The sequence below is a fragment of the Scardinius erythrophthalmus genome, assembly GCF_964197995.2.
Source record: "Scardinius erythrophthalmus genome assembly, chromosome: 19".
Lineage (NCBI taxonomy): Eukaryota > Metazoa > Chordata > Actinopteri > Cypriniformes > Leuciscidae > Scardinius > Scardinius erythrophthalmus.
In genome coordinates, this window is record NC_138239.1 from 5,468,184 (window position 1) to 5,484,234 (window position 16,051).

At 38.8% G+C, this 16,051-nt stretch overlaps 1 protein-coding gene across 1 annotated transcript; it reads left to right on the forward strand.

The window, feature by feature from the left end:
• Positions 1-600: 600 nt before the first annotated feature.
• LOC308707692 (NXPE family member 3-like) lies at positions 601-11,716 on the forward strand (the record flags this gene model as incomplete). Its single annotated transcript, XM_081394309.1, has 8 exons — positions 601-703; positions 798-856; positions 8,417-8,776; positions 8,989-9,404; positions 9,490-9,554; positions 9,670-9,873; positions 10,448-10,788; positions 11,507-11,716. The coding sequence occupies exons 1-8, from the start codon at positions 610-612 to the stop codon at positions 11,714-11,716; spliced, it is 1,749 nt and encodes a 582-aa protein (XP_081250435.1). The 5' UTR covers positions 601-609.
• Positions 11,717-16,051: the final 4,335 nt, after the last annotated feature.

A 16,051-nucleotide genomic window follows, 5' to 3' on the forward strand; every position in this document is an offset into this window, starting at 1 on the left:
CTTCATATGCACGTCCTTGGGCAGTGAAAAAAAAACGGCCTTTACCTTCACATTATAGAGCACAGCGTCTTTTTCTCGACATGATGCAATCCAGTATCCACAGGAATCAGCTGTTGGTTTGAGGTTCAAGTTTTCCCTGGTGTGTGTGCGCAATAAGTGGGCAGGCAATATGCTAATGTTTCGTCTTGATGTCGCAACAAACCGGCTTATGACTCGTTTGGAAAACAATTCTAGTTAGTCTAGTTAATATTTCCGAGGCTGGGCTAACAGTTTCCATATATCCTCTAATCTGTAAGTTCATAACACCCTGTATATATAATATATTGTGTGTATATTTTCCTTGCAATAAAAAGTGAAAATAATGTTGTGCGAGTGCCACAGAGCCATAATGATTACACTCCTGGGAAAAAAAAGAACAGGAAAAATAATTTTGTTGTTCCCATAGCAAGAAAATCTTCACCATTCATATGTAATCTAACATCCAATGTCAATCAAATCAAACAAAGCCAAACTGGCTAAACCAATACTGAGGACAGGGAGTGTCACATAATTTGGGGGATTGCCTCATTTCAGAGCAGTTTAACAGGAAATTGGTTTGAAGTTGTGTGAATGTACTTCGCTCACAAGCGGTTTTCAAATTATAGAAGAAGAACAACAGACTTAGCCATGGTCCTACCATCCACAAAGAAATCAAATCCCCCAGGTAATCATTGGTTTATGAATATTGGAATATTTATGGGTCAAGGTGGTTTCATGTTTTGAAGGATTTGGAAATTGATAATTTCTGTGTATTTCAGTTCGTGGGTTAAAAGAATTTTTACTACTGGCGTGTTTTCTTTATACATCATCCCTTCTGGTAAGTTCATAAATGTATTTCTGTGTAATGTATAATGTGTAATTATTGCCTATATTTAAGTACTGACTTATGTTATAAATGTGAAAAAAAATGCTGTGTTTGTTTTTATGTCAGTAAATACATGTATAATGTAATTAAAATTGCTATTTTCTTTTTTAAATTTCTACTTTTTTAAAAACTTTCTCTTCATCAAAAATCCTAATATAAAAAAACACCCCCACACATTCCACACTTTATTAAAGGTAGGGTAGGCAATTTGTATTATAAACACTTTTTGTTATACTGGTTGAAACTCTCTTCCTATCCTGATAGCAATCAATAATAGAAGTGGTCTAAATATTAAAACGTACATATATCTTCTGTGGAAGTCTCAATCATTGAATTTGGTCCGACTCTTGTCCTACCTGCCTGTTACCTTATGTGTTTCACTACCTCCGCGCACCATCACACATGATCAGTGCATTCCACGAGGCTAGGCAGATTTGTAGACATTCAGTATATACAGAGTGACACAAACAAACAGCCGTTGTTTAGCCGCTTTAAAGTTTCTCCTGAACCTGCGTTCACGTCATGTCATAACCATAATTACAAGATGGCTACCCTTGACTTTCTACTCAGATTTATGCTTTTCTGTGAGTGCAGCAAGCTGACTCACTAGCTTAGGACTTCAAAATAATTTTGCACTCAACACAAAACGTCAGTAAATAAAAGTATCGAATCAAAAGTTCTTTGTTTGACTGTTTAAATTATGAATTTCAAAACATAAAATATAAAATCTTAGGATATTTACTTTTCTTACAAATTAACTGTGCAGTTGCGTGTAGGTCAACAGCCAATCAAATTGTATTAATAGATCACTGGTCAACTGTTTACATTCAAATTTCTACGTTCCATTTGCAACACAGGTTTTCTCAGGTTTTACAAAATAAACTTAAACAACTTTTTTTCTTTTTTCTTTTTTTTTTAAATTTGGAAATTACACTTTTTCTGTGTATCTTCAGTCTGCAGGTTAAGACAATATATATTACTACTGGCATGTTTTCTTTGGGCATCATCCTGTCTGGTAAGTTCAGAAGAAAATGTATACATTAAAAAATCAGACTTTAAAAATGAATAAGCATTAATAAAAGGGCTGTGTGCGTTAAGCTAAATTGAGCTGATTCGAATCATAAATCATAAATCTGCCAACAAAATACAAAATGCAGAATTTAATTTAATACAGTAGAAATTTGCTGTAAATGTATAGGTCTTAGCAGGAATCAATGGATTTTTATGTTTGACATTTATTTTTATGTCTAGTTGTCTGAACACATTGTGAAGGGCTTGTTCTGACTATTAAATTTATTTTTGAGAATTGTGGCTGAAAAACACCAAAAAGGAATAATAGGCTAAATTCCTCTCTCTGTCATCCCAACTCAAATTGCAATTCAATAGGTTACTTCAACATATTATTTCATTATTATGAAAATTCTGTCAGTAATTACTCACCCTCATGTTGTTCCAACCGCCTAAGACCTTCGTTCATCTTCGGAACACAAATTAAGATATTTTTGATTAAATCTGAGTGCTGTCTCACTCCTCCACAGGCTTATAGACACTATAACTTGCTGGCCCAGAAAATGCATTAAAGACATTGTTAATATAGTCCAAGTGACTCCAGTGGCTCAATCTTAAGTTTCTAAAGTGACGAGAATACTTTTTGTGCGCAAAACCAAACAAAAATAACGACTTTATTTCACTTTTCATTTCCTTCTCTCTGGGCCTCGAGTCTTTTCACGTAGTGTAATAGCGTAGCGCGTCTGTGTTGCACGTCACCACGCATCACACACATGACCAGTATAGTGCAGCAGATTAATGGCATATTTCAAGAGAATCGTTCAAATTGGTATAGAAGCATGAAATTTGGCACAGATACTCTCTAAGGGTCACTCTTTGGGAAAAAGGCGCTGGCCATCCAAAAATTCAACACGGCGGCCATTTTTTCAAGATGGCCGCTATTTCTGTCAAATGCTCATTATGTCAATCGTTCAAACAGTGATGTAGGCATAACATTTTGTGAAAATACTCTCTTCAGAATGTTTTTTTTGGAAAACGGTGCTTGCCCCTCAAAAATTCAAGATGGCAACCATTTTTCAAGATGGCCGCCATTTTTCAAGATGGCCGCCATTTTTCTTGAATCCTTTTTTTTTTTTTTTTTTAAATGGTGATGCTATCATGAAATTTGGTACAAATATTCTTAAAGGAACATTATCATGGAAAAAGATGTGTGCCACTCAAAAATTCAAGATGGCGACCATTTTCAAGATGGCCACCATTTCTGTCAGAGCTCAATTTAATGTGTTAAGGAAGGTTTTGTTTTATAGAGTGAACGTCATTACACAACCAGGGCACACTGGTGACTTCACTGCTGTGGAACTCAGCATGGGATTCAGTGTCAGCTAATCTAGTTTTACTTTCACTGTAGTTCTTGACTAGTAGTAATAGTATAGCTAAGTTTAGTGTCCCTAAACCGCACCCGAATTGACAGGTTGTGCCAGCGTGGAAGAGCCGAGCCAAGGGTAAGCGGGGCAATACATGACTTGTTCACATATGCTTACCTGGAAGGTGTACAGATCACACGGGACTTAAATGGCACTGGATGAATGATCGGGCTAGGTGTAGGTGACCCGTACCCAGTTGTATCCCATACCTGAATATGTACTATGTCTATGATTGAGGTGGTAAAAGGATAACCCCTCGGCCTTAATCAGACAACAAACCTCCAAAATGGCAAATGAAAATCCCTTGTCAGCCAAGAGGCCAAATGATTGGATGAAATGTTGTCTTTGTCAGACAGACACAAAGGAACCCCTACAATCACCACCTACCCATCATGTTTCTCAACATGATGGCTATAAAATGATTGCCACCAACATTCCACTCTTTCACAAGATGAACAAAATGCCAATGACCCTGGACCTGGAACGACTGGATGAAGGTGGTGGTATAGAAGCTACTTTGAGAAGGAACCAAGCGAAGTATCACTACAATTGTCGACTTCGGTTCAACAACACAAAGTTACTTCGTGCCCAGGAGCAACAATCCGATGCTCAATGTAGTGAGACAGATGAAGGCCAAACAAAGCATCGCAGAACCATGATGCAGAAAAGTCTAGATGATCAGGTTTGCTATTTTTGTGATAACATATCTCCTGAATCTGACCTACGTCAGGTAATGACACTGCAACTGAATGACAGACTACATGAATGTGCACAAACACTGAATGATGCTAAATTATTGTCTCAACTAAGTGGTGCTGATGCCATTGCACAGGAGCTGAAATACCATCATTTGTGTCTCATTCATCTTTACAACAGAGAGAAACTCCACCTCAGAAGGCTTGAGAAAGAGTCACAGAGTGAAACGATTCAACCAGCCATCTTTCTTATGGCTCTTTCTTTGAACTGGTCACCTATATTGTTGAAACCAGCCTTAATTCTGATGGTCCTTCCGCCTTCCCTCTCGCAGATACAGTGGGGAGAACAAGTATTTGATACACTGCTGATTTTGCAGGTTTTCCCACTTACAAAGCATGTAGAAGTCTGTAATTTTTATCATAGGTACTCTTCAACTGTGAGTGACGGAATCTAAAACAAAAATCCAGAAAATCTCATTGTATGATATTTTTAAGTAATTAATTTGCATTTTATTGCAAGACATAAGTATTTGATACATCAGAAAAGCAGAACTTAATATTTGGTACAGAAACCTTTGTTTGCAATTACAGAGATCATACGTTTCCTGTAGATCTTGACCAGGTTTGCACACACTGCAGCAGGGGTTCTGGCCCACTCCTCCATACAGACCTTATCCAGATCCTGCAGGTGTCGGGGCTGTCGCTGGGCAATACGGACTTTCAGCTCCTCCAAAGATCTTCTATTGGGTTCAAGTCTGGAGACTGGCTAGGCCACTCCAGGACCTTGAGATGCTTCTTACGGAGCCACTCCTTAGTTGCCCTGGCTGTGTGTTTCGGGTCGTTGTCCTGCTGGAAGACCCAGCCACGACCCATCTTCAATGCTCTTACTAAGGGAAGGAGGTTGTTGGCCAAGATCTCGCAATGCATGGCCCCATCCATCCTCCCCTCAATACGGTGCAGTCGGCCTGTCCCCTTTGCAGAAAAGCATCCCCAAAGAATGATGTTTCCACCTCCATGCTTCACGGTTGGGATGGTGTTCTTGGGGTTGTACTCATCCTTCTTCTTCCTCCAAACACGGCGAGTGGAGTTTAGACCAAAAAGCTCTATCTTTGTCTCATCAGACCACATGACCTTCTCCCATTCCTCCTCTGGATCATCCAGATGGTCATTGGCAAACTTCAGACGGGCCTGGACATGTTTCGGCTTGAGCAGGGGGACCTTGCGTGCACTGCAGGATTTTAATCCATGACGGCGTAGTGTGTTACTACTAATGGTTTTCTTTGAGACTGTCGTCCCTGCTCTCTTCAGGTCGTTGACCAGGTCCTGCCGTGTAGTTCTGGGCTGATCCCTCACCTTCCTCATGATCATTGATGCCCCACGAGGTGAGATTTTGCATGGTGCCCCAGATGGAGGGAGATTGACCGTCATCTTGAACTTCTTCCATTTTCTAATAATTGCGCCAACAGTTGTTGCCTTCTCACCAAGCTGCTTGCCTATTGCCTGCTTGCATCCCAGCCTTGAGCAGGTCTACAATTTTATCCCTGATGTCCTTACAAAACTCTCTAGTCTTGGCCATTGTGGAGAGGTTAGAGTCTGTTTGTTTGAGTGTGTGTACAGGTATACAGGTAACGAGTTCAAACAGGTGCCGTTAATACAGGTAATGAGTGGAGAACCGGAGGGCTTCTTAAAGAAAAACTAACAGGTCTGTGAGAGTCGGAATTCTTACTGGTTGGTAAGTGATCAAATACTTACGTCATGCAATAAAATGCAAATTAATTGTTTAAAAATCATACAATGTGATTTTCTGGATTTCCGTCTCTCACAGTTGAAGTGTACCTATGATAAAAATTACAGACCTCTACATGCTTTGTAAGTAGGAAAACCTCAAAATCAGCAGTGTATCCAATACATCCAATAAATTCTCTCCACTGTATGTGCAACCTGTACCAGTAGCATATCCTTTTTTCTAACAGTGGCCCTTCCTCTCTGTGGACTATACCTTGCCGTGGTGGAGAGGCTTGTGTGTGAACTCCATTGAACCTGAGAGCTATGCCGGCAGGGATTTTATATCCCTGGCAAGTTTAACTAAGCTGGACATGTCAAAGAAGAGGAGGCAGACAAAGCAGACATTATAACTATTTGACAGAAATGGTGGCCATCTTGAAAATGGTGGCCATCCTGAATTTTTGAGTGGCACATACCTTTTTCCAAAAGAGTGTTCCTTGAAGAGTATTTCTGCCTAATTGTATGCTTGCATCACCATTTTAACAATTTAAATAATTAAGGCGAGACACTACGGGTGAATAGGGTAAAAATTAAAAAAAACTAGCAGATATCACCATGAAACTTTCCCAGTTGATTACCTACATTAAGATGAGAAAAAAATGTATTAAACGTTTTCTGTAATTTAATGTTTAAATTAGCAAATTAGGCAATATCTAATTAAATATGCGCTAATTTGTATATATTTAAAAAAAAAAAATCTGAGTATTGGATAAAGCCAGATTAAAAATAATTTTTTCATTGTGTTCACATATTAGATGGGGAAAAAATACAGAGGCATTTATGGATATCTACTTTTGTTATCCTGTAAATCATAATATACTGTCAATAGCCTTAAAAAATGATTTTCGCCATGTTTTTTTGTAATAAAATGTTATATAAATCAGGCTAGGAATAATATATTTACAGATCCCTCTGTAAATGTCTTCATAATATAACTAGGTACAAGACTGGAAAGATTGGTGTATATAGGTGCTACTGAAGTGGAGATTTCAGACTTGGAGTATGAGAGAAAGGTCATTTTGAGAAAACGGGCTTTAAAGATTTATCATCAGCCAATGAGATTGCGCATTCAGCCCTTTTACTTTCGCGATTGGTTGCTGATAAAAAGGAAATGACCATATTTGGATCCGACAGCATTGTACAGTGAAGACAGAGCTTTCCAGCGGTGCCTGTGAAGACAGAGAGCAGACAGAGATTGCGGATCGGCGGGAGGATTTACAACGACAACTTTTGTTGAATTTACGCGAAATCTACAGACGCAAACAGACAAAGTGTAGTAAAATAAAGATCTAAATGTGTTTTTTGGACTTTTTTTCACCACAGTCTGAAAGAAGACATGTTATTGAAGACAAATATCCAAAAATCTCAAAATTGACCAGTAAAAAAAAAACAATGTTTTTGCCTGCCATGTCTCAACTTAATATTCGACAGGAACAGTGGCCATCTTTAAAAATGGCGGCCATCTTGAATTTTTGAGGGACAAGCATCTTTTTCTATTAACATGTCCTTTAGAGAGTATATGTGTATCAAATTTTATGCTTGGATCACTGTTTGAATAATTGATATAATAAGCATTGAATAGCAATGGCGGCCATTTTGAAAAATGTCCGCCATATTGAATTTTAGAGGGGCCAACGCCTTTTTCCAAAATAGTGGCCCTTAGAGAGTATCTGTGCCAAATTTCATGCTTCTATACCAAAGTGAACGATTTTTTTACTAATCTGCTGCACTATTACCTCTTTTTGAAACATCACGCGGCACCGATGTAGCCTACCTATTACAATAGAAAAAGAACATCTTCAGTTGATTAGCAATTTGTTCGTTTGTGTTAAAGGAACCGTATTGTGCCCAAAACTGGTACTGTAATCACTTTCAAATTACTGTAGAGCGGTGTATCCCCTCCCCCTCCCCCCTGACTCGAGGTTGCCAGATAGGCCGCAGGATCCAGCAGGAACGTTTGTAGCTGCAGCTGTGGTAACTAGAGCAGAGCTGGCAACCCGGATGCCGAAACACTACAGACTTCATGATTGGTAGATAGGTGGAGGGTGGGGAATCAGGCCAAAACACAACATGACAACATCAACATCAGTTGAGGGCTGCAACTTCACTTTTAAATGACAATATCCTGGCTGGACTACTGTTGTCAGTGATATAAGTATTTGAAATGAACATGATTTCTTAATGTCTAGTGACATATCTAGGGCCATTTTATGATTAATTGAAATACATTTCTTACATACGGTTCCTTTAAACAAGAGGCGATCTGGCGCTGAAATCATGCTGGGTGCTCGTTTGCCGCAATAGGCCTACCTTCTGTTTGTGATCCAATGGGGATTCTGATCACCGTATAAGGCAGAAATATTTATACCCGATGCAAAAGACTCCTTACCATAGTAAACATGGTAAATATGACCGCTTGAAGAAATCAGACAAATTATATAGGCTATCACAATTGTTGTGTAATGCAACTCATGTAAAGGCAACTCATTGTAGGCTATATAGATTTCACCAACCGTATAATATCCACATATATTTTCTAATATTATCCAGAAAGTATCTTTAGCCTCAATGATCTGATTGATATCCTGGTCCTCTCTCAGGTTCTTTGGGGATTGAACGGTGGGATCCAAATAAGACCATTTCAGCCCCCCAGACCTATACCAGTTCCTCAAAATAATAATTCTTCATCTACAATATCCGCTCATGACATGGGAATCAGTGAGGAGGAGTGGGATAGGCTACAGAAGGCTCTGGACTGGCCCTATCCAGATCAAGAAATCACTCAGCTGGATCAGAGCACAAGCCCAGTCCACTCAACATTCTCTATTGTGGGACTCAAGGAGAGTTACAAAGTGGGAGAAAATATCTCCATTACCATCACAGCCAGAGACCACAACAAGAACCTGAAAAGATATGGAGGAGATTTTTTCAAAGCAAATCTATTCAATTCAGAGCTAAAGGTGTGTTTGTTTTATATTATTTTATAATATTTTTTAAATAAAAATTAAGATATTTGTCATATTGAGTTTCATTTGCCCGTTAAATGTTGATTTTGTTTACAACATTTTATATATTATAGTTTTATATACTTTAAAATTGGATTTACCAACAGACATTCGTCTAATGCAGACGTTTTCTGCATTACACTTAACCTTCTCTATTCTTCTTGAAGGCAAGTGTGTACGGGGAGGTTCTGGATCACCGTAATGGGACTTACTCTGTAACTTTTCTTCTGCCCTGGGAAGGTCAGGCACAAGTTTATGTACGTCTAGAGCACTCCAGTGAGGTTGTGCAGATTCTTAAAAAATACAGGGATTCCTCATTTCCACGCAGCCATTATAATGGCCACTTTGAAGGGCCAGGACCCGATAAAACCAGGATCAGTGAAGTAGTAGAATGTAATATTAAGTGGGGTGCAGATGGAAGTTGGAGTAAAGGCGACTGCTGCTGTGAGTATAAGGATATAAAAACAGGGACGGTGTGGCAGTGTGACAGACCAAAGAAACTTTCGTGTGACAAATTGGTTCATCACTCTTACGGAGGTTTGGAAAACCCATTAAATCCTTTTGAGAAGAACGTTTTCACAGAGTAAGTGGGAAAGGATTCAAAATGAATTAGAGAGGAATTGTAAAACTAGAAAAACTGCAGAATATGTTGTTGTTTTTTTTCACAGGACAAATGTTGCTATTACTGGAGACACACAAATCATAAATATCCTTACCAACACTACAGGCATTGGTATGTTCATATATCAGGACCGATATAATCTAAAATCAAATGTATAGTTGCAAGAGAATTAATAATTTGTATAATTATGGCACAGTCTCTTCAGGTTAATGTTTCTTTGCTTTAGGCACAATGGAGAGATGCAGATCTGGCATGCCGACACCAGTTCCTGCAGGGTTTTATCTGAAAGATGTCTGGAATTCTTTTGTGTGCAACACCCAGAAGTTCAGTTCTTCACAAATGGGAAATTGTCTTAAAAACAAGATCCTCTACTTGATGGGAGACTCTACCACAAGGCAGTGGTTTGAGTATTTCGGAAGAAACTTGCCAGGCAAGTTATTCATACACAGAGGCCCCAAAAAGTATATGGATGCTTCATCAACAAATGCATGAATGTCTTGCCATTACACCAATATATTAAACCAAGTGATAATTTTTTTAAAGACTTAAATTGGTCACACTTTAACAGTGTAATTATTTTCTTCATTACAAAATGTTATTGCAAAAATGGTTCATAAAGACTTTGCAATGACATTCATACATGCAAATGTGTCAGTGCATCTTAAAGGGATAGTTCACCCCAAAATAAAGATGTCATTGCAAACTTGTATGGCTTTCTTTTGTGGAACACAAAATAAATTTTCCATACATTTGTATCACATTGACTTTCATTATATAGACAAAGACTGTTGAAACATTCAATATAATCTAATGTGTTCTGCAGAAAAAAAAAGTCATGCATGTTTGGAATAACATGAGGGTAAGTAAATTATGAGAGAAGTTATTTTTTTAAGTGCCCATATATTTTAAGGGGTTGCTGTGTACAATAAAACGCAGCTTTGCAAAGTTGTTTCAGAAATAAATAAAGCAATGAGTCTAATGTAAGTTTTACTTATCTTATTTAGGCATAGAAAAAATTGACCTCCACACTCATCATGCTCTTGGACCCCTGATGGCTGTAGAGTTGAAAAATAATATCATTGTTCACTGGAGGCCACACGGTGTTCCTTTGCGATTTGATCAAATGCCCTTTATCGACGTGCATTATATAAGCAATGAAATTGATGGAATAGCTGGTGGTCCTCATGCAGTCTTTGTCTTTACAAAATTTGCCCACATGACTTTTCACCCAATTACATTTTACGTGCATGAAGTGGCCAAAATCCGTCAGTCTGTTGTTGCACTGTTGAGTCGTGCACCAGAGACTACCGTCATCATCAAGTCCGGAAACACTGCAGGACAAAAGGTACAATTGTTCATTTTTCAATCCTACTCCATTTTCAATAACTTTCTGTCTTGTATTCGTAATATGGTACATTTGTCCTGCTGTCTTTGTATTTAAAGTCTAGAAACACAAATATGCATGTGCTGAAGTGACATTTCATTTTCCAATTCATGCAAAACTCCATCCCTTAAAGGTGTAATTCAGTCCATACAGTATCATGTCATTACAAACCTGTATGATTGTCTTACATGGTTTTGCAGAATGTCTACTAATTTTATTTTGTTACTATGAAAGTGGATGGGTACCAGAGTACAAGCAAAGTAGTCCATATGACTCAAGCACTATTCCATGTTTCATGTTTCAGAAGGCATATGATTGTTCTGTGAGAGAAACAGACTGAAATGTAACTATTTTTCCAATGAAAAAATGGTCACCATTTACTAGACATTCTGCTATAATAAGTAACTTTTTTGTTCAATAAAAGAGACTAATATAGAGCTCAGAATAAAACATGAGGAAATATAGATGAATTAATCATTTTTTTTAACGAACTATTCCTTGTTTTCCTCCTATTAGATAGGCCTACAAGGTCAAATTTAAATGTCAGTTATAACAGACTAATATTTAAGTAACCTACTCAGCACTGTTTCTGGTAGAAAATGCAAACAATGTAGTTAGTCTAGACCAAGTTAATATTAATGCTTATAGTATTGTCTGTTACTGATCTGTGTTGTTACAGGATATTTTTCAAAGTGATTGGTATACAATGCAGCTGAATACAGTGATGCAGGAGATGTTCCGAGATATTGGAGTAATCTACTTCGATGTCTGGCAGATGACGTCCTGTCACTATCTGCCTGAAGATATTCACCCAGGTCCTGTTATCATTGCTGATGAAATCAACATGTTGCTCTCATATATCTGTCCTGCCACAGACACAACAGAATAATATTTACCTTACTTTGTTATATATACCAAGAAATGTATGTATCTACTGTACGAAAATGAGCATCTGTAAGAAACTTCTAGTATACATATTGTTAAAACTTAACAAGCTTAGCACCTACCTGCTTACTGTAAACCTGTATAATCTCAAAATTAATTAAAATAAATTCATTCATTAATATTTGTTTAAAATAACCTCAACCTTTGGTTCCAAAAACTGAGGTAACATTCAGGGTGTGTAAATGGCCATAGTGGTACATTCCGTGTTTATTTAATTGTATGTTATTACAATAGTGTATGGACCTGCCCGCTTGGAGTTATTTAAAAGGTCTTGATTTAATGAGTGTAAATGCATATTTTGTGTATTTATAAAGGACGTTTTTATTGGGATTGTGGTATAGATATGAACACTTAACTCGGCGCGGGCACCAGTGACTTCCACCAGTATAGTTTATCCCACTAAGCTAAATTAACCCCTGTATAACCATAAATAAACCCATGCTTACGAGTTACAGCTGTTGCAAACTCATAAACAAAGTAAGAGCGAACAGAAGGGATGCACACAGTAAAGACGACAAACTTAGGAATGATAAGGAACAAAGGAAATTGCCAGGTTTGGTTTAACGCCCTTGGGAAGCGGAAGTTATGTGTAGTTCTTTATATGTGGGTGCTGCGGGAGTGAGGTGTTCATGTGCAAGTTATTTAGGCTATGTATTGACAAAGAGCCATTTCGCTTTGATATGTTAATCCGTGTGTAATTTAAAGGTTATGGTGTAGTAAATATAGATTTTGGTGGAAAATGATGGTTGTTTAGTGGTGTATTTATTTAGGTTTATTGGTTGAGTAGCCTATGTTTGATTTAGCTAAGGAAATGTGTATAAAAGTACTTATGTTTGTATTTATCTGTATATTTTTATACTTTTCAGGGTGCATTAAAGATAATGGAAATAAAGAAACCGTAGGGACATCAGTTGAGACTCTCCACATCTTGCTTATACCCACCGGGGGCAGTTATAGTGTATATTGTTTTAGATATTGTGCTGGGGCATTCCAGAAGGTTATGTGGCATGCCCGGGCATGTTTAAAGGCCGAATGAAGTGCCTTGAAACTCTCAGCTATGTATGATTCGTTGACATAATTTCCACTGAAACAGGAAGCTAAGGCGAGACATATTGAAAGGGTTTCTAGTAGGGGTAGGCCTACTTCTCACCCTTTTCAAATAGTCAATATATGGGGCGCCGTATGTAAAGCGGCTCACGATGAAAATAACTTCAACATTTTGTCACATTTAGCTACAAACATCATTTAAAAAACTGGTATGAATTTTTGACGGTCACTTTTTAGCACATTTACAACAATATTTGTCAACTTAGAGATACTTTAAATAGTTAAATCTAAATATTAAATGTTACACCTAAATGTTAAATCTAAATACTAAATCTAAATCTAAATGTTAAATCTAAATCTAAATGTTAAATATAAATGTTAAATCTAAATCTAAATGTTAAATCTAAATGTTAAATCTAAATGTTAAATCTAAATCCGGTTACCGGCATTTTGAATTTGCATATTAGTTAAATATTTAGTTTCACCCGAAACATTTAATTCAACATTTAGATTTAGATTTAACATTTAGATTTAGATTTAACATTTAGATTTAGATTTAGATTTAATGTTTAGATTTAACATTAAGATTTAGATTTAGATTTAACATTTAGATTTAGATTTAACATTTAGATTTACATTTAGATTTAACATTTAGATTTAGAATTCAGATTTAACATTTAACATTTAGGTATAACAGGTGAATCGCTTTACATACGGCGCCCCATATCAATAGCGTTTAGTTTACATCACAGACAGCAAGTCGTACTTGACAGCACCATGGAAATGAATCCGAGCGCTGATACGTTGGATTCAATAGTAACGTTAAAGGGTGTGAATAAATTATAGCCATTTCATTCTGAAAACGGAACAAAACTAGAGCGTTTGAAGAACAGGACACACATCTCCAACTTATATTGCTCAGTGACGTGACAACGGTAGTTTTGAACCAGTTCTTTTTTTGTGAACCGGTCGTAGGGCCTACCAGTTCACCAAATCAACGTGAATCGTTCAAAACAGATTCAGCGCTGATCCAGTTTTCTAAAGTTACTCGATTTTGGAAGTGCCTGACAGTCACTCTGACTCGAAATAAACAATATCCCAGAGTTTAGACCCCTTTTCAGTTGGTAAACATGGTGAAGTTTTTTTGTGTGCGGAGCTTAGGTGGAGGCAGAAAGAGCCGTCTGGCCGCTTGGAGCGTTTGGGCCGTTCAGAGCAGAACGCGCAGTGCAAACACGGAGCGGAATATTGAACAGAGAGCGCAGCACGCCGACACACACACACACACACACACACGGAACAGAGAGCGCGAAGCACACACGGAGCGAAAAGACCCGCTCATGAAAGCTGCGCGAGAATGCAGCGCCGCAACAGGAAATCATTCACGAGTTCACACTTACATATAATTTGAATGGGTAAGTTTAAAGCGTATATGGCGTGCTGTCCGGAGGGAGGGCTCCGAGCTCGGAGTTCGGCCCGAACCCAGAGAACTCCCCCCGTATGTAAGTGTTTAGGACTATAAGTGTGGAGAAGGGGTGGTGGAGGGATGCTGCAAAAACTGTCAATGGAATGAGGTGAGACTGCTGAGTACATATACCTCTTACCATTGATTGCTGAGTGCTCTCCACTAGTGTTAATTATCTGAACGTGCTCCTCCCGAACCTTGTTAAAAAAACATCATTTCACAAGTTCACACTTACATATAATTTGAATGGGTAAGTTTAAAGCGTATATGGCGTGCTGTCCGGAGGGAGGGCTCCGAGCTCGGAGTTCGGCCCGAACCCAGAGTACTCCCCCCAAAGGCTAAAGCAGAGGACAGCCGCCGGACTAAAGATCCCCCAAATGAGTGCCGAGTTTGGCGGGCTGGCATCTCAAGAAGGGGCCTGGATGCTTGACCAGGAAGGCCCGTAATGGTGGCTCACTGCCTGGGCTGACAGCTCCTGTTGGTCTGCAATAAGGAGTGGTTGTAGTTTACAGAAAACAGGAAAATGATTGCTTGCCCTAGAGATTTTCTCACACTGCATCGCTGGAAGAAAAGATAAAACATAAGTGCTTTATTGGGAAAGTGCTCACTCCGTCCGCTGTGAGACCAATGCTCGCTGGACGGAAAGGAAACAGGAAAGTGAGTGCTTGCCCGGGAGATTTTCTCACACTGCATCGCTGGATGAAAGAGAAAATGTAAGTGCTCCACTGGGAAAGTTCTCACTCCGTCCGCTGTGAGACCAATGCTCGCTGAGGTTTTTTTTTTGTTTGTTTTTTTGTTTTTTACTCGATGAGGGTTTGGTGAGCTTTTTTAATGTGGAACGGGTTTGTCCTGATATAGCTTTGAAAAGCATCGGAGGACCATCTCCCAAGGATTTGAATCTGCTGTTGGGAGAGGCCTTTTTGGGCTGCTGAAGTTGCTGCCCCGATACGGAATGAGTGACTTGAAAAATTCCTTGCTGGAATGCCTGCCTGTTGGAGAACAGATTTGAGGTGTTTCTGGAACCAAAAACGTGTCACAGGTTTTTTGGACTTGTCTAAAAACAGGGGTTCCAGGGCAGATTTAGCCTGGGAACTTCTCCATTGCAGATAAGCCAGAATTGACTGGTATGGTTGGATTTGCGAAGCGAAGTTAAAAATGTAGATGAAATGACCTTGTTTGGTTTGGTCAGTTTTACTTTGTTTAATCAAGTATGAAATGGTTTCGCTGTCTAGTACTGATAAGTCTGAGATGGTGGGGTGGATTTTTGGGTCAAATTTAGAAGTAATGGCGAGTTCTGAGCATCTAAGGAAACCAAAAAAAGGCTAAGATAAACATAGCATCGAGTGTGCGAGCGGCACCGAGGGGCTGGTAACCTGTGCGGAGGGCCTGAATACATTTGGTGAGAATATCTAGCGTTATAGGTTGTCTGGCATCGGGGCGGGTGGGCTGGGATCTTTGAATCCCTTTAATCAGGAGGGAGGTTTGTGAATTGTTTATCTCTGTGTTTATCTACATATCTACATTGTTTATCTACATATAATTTGAATGGGTAAGTTTAAAGCGTATATGGCGTGCTGTCCAGAGGGAGGGCTCCGAGCTCGGAGTTCGGCCCGAACCCAGAGAACTCCCCCCGTATGTAAGTGTTTAGGACTATAAGTGTGGAGAAGGGGTGGTGGAGGGATGCTGCAAAAACTGTCAATGGAATGAGGTGAGACTGCTGAGTACATATACCTCTTACCTAGCGTTATAGGTTGTCTGGCATCGGGGCGG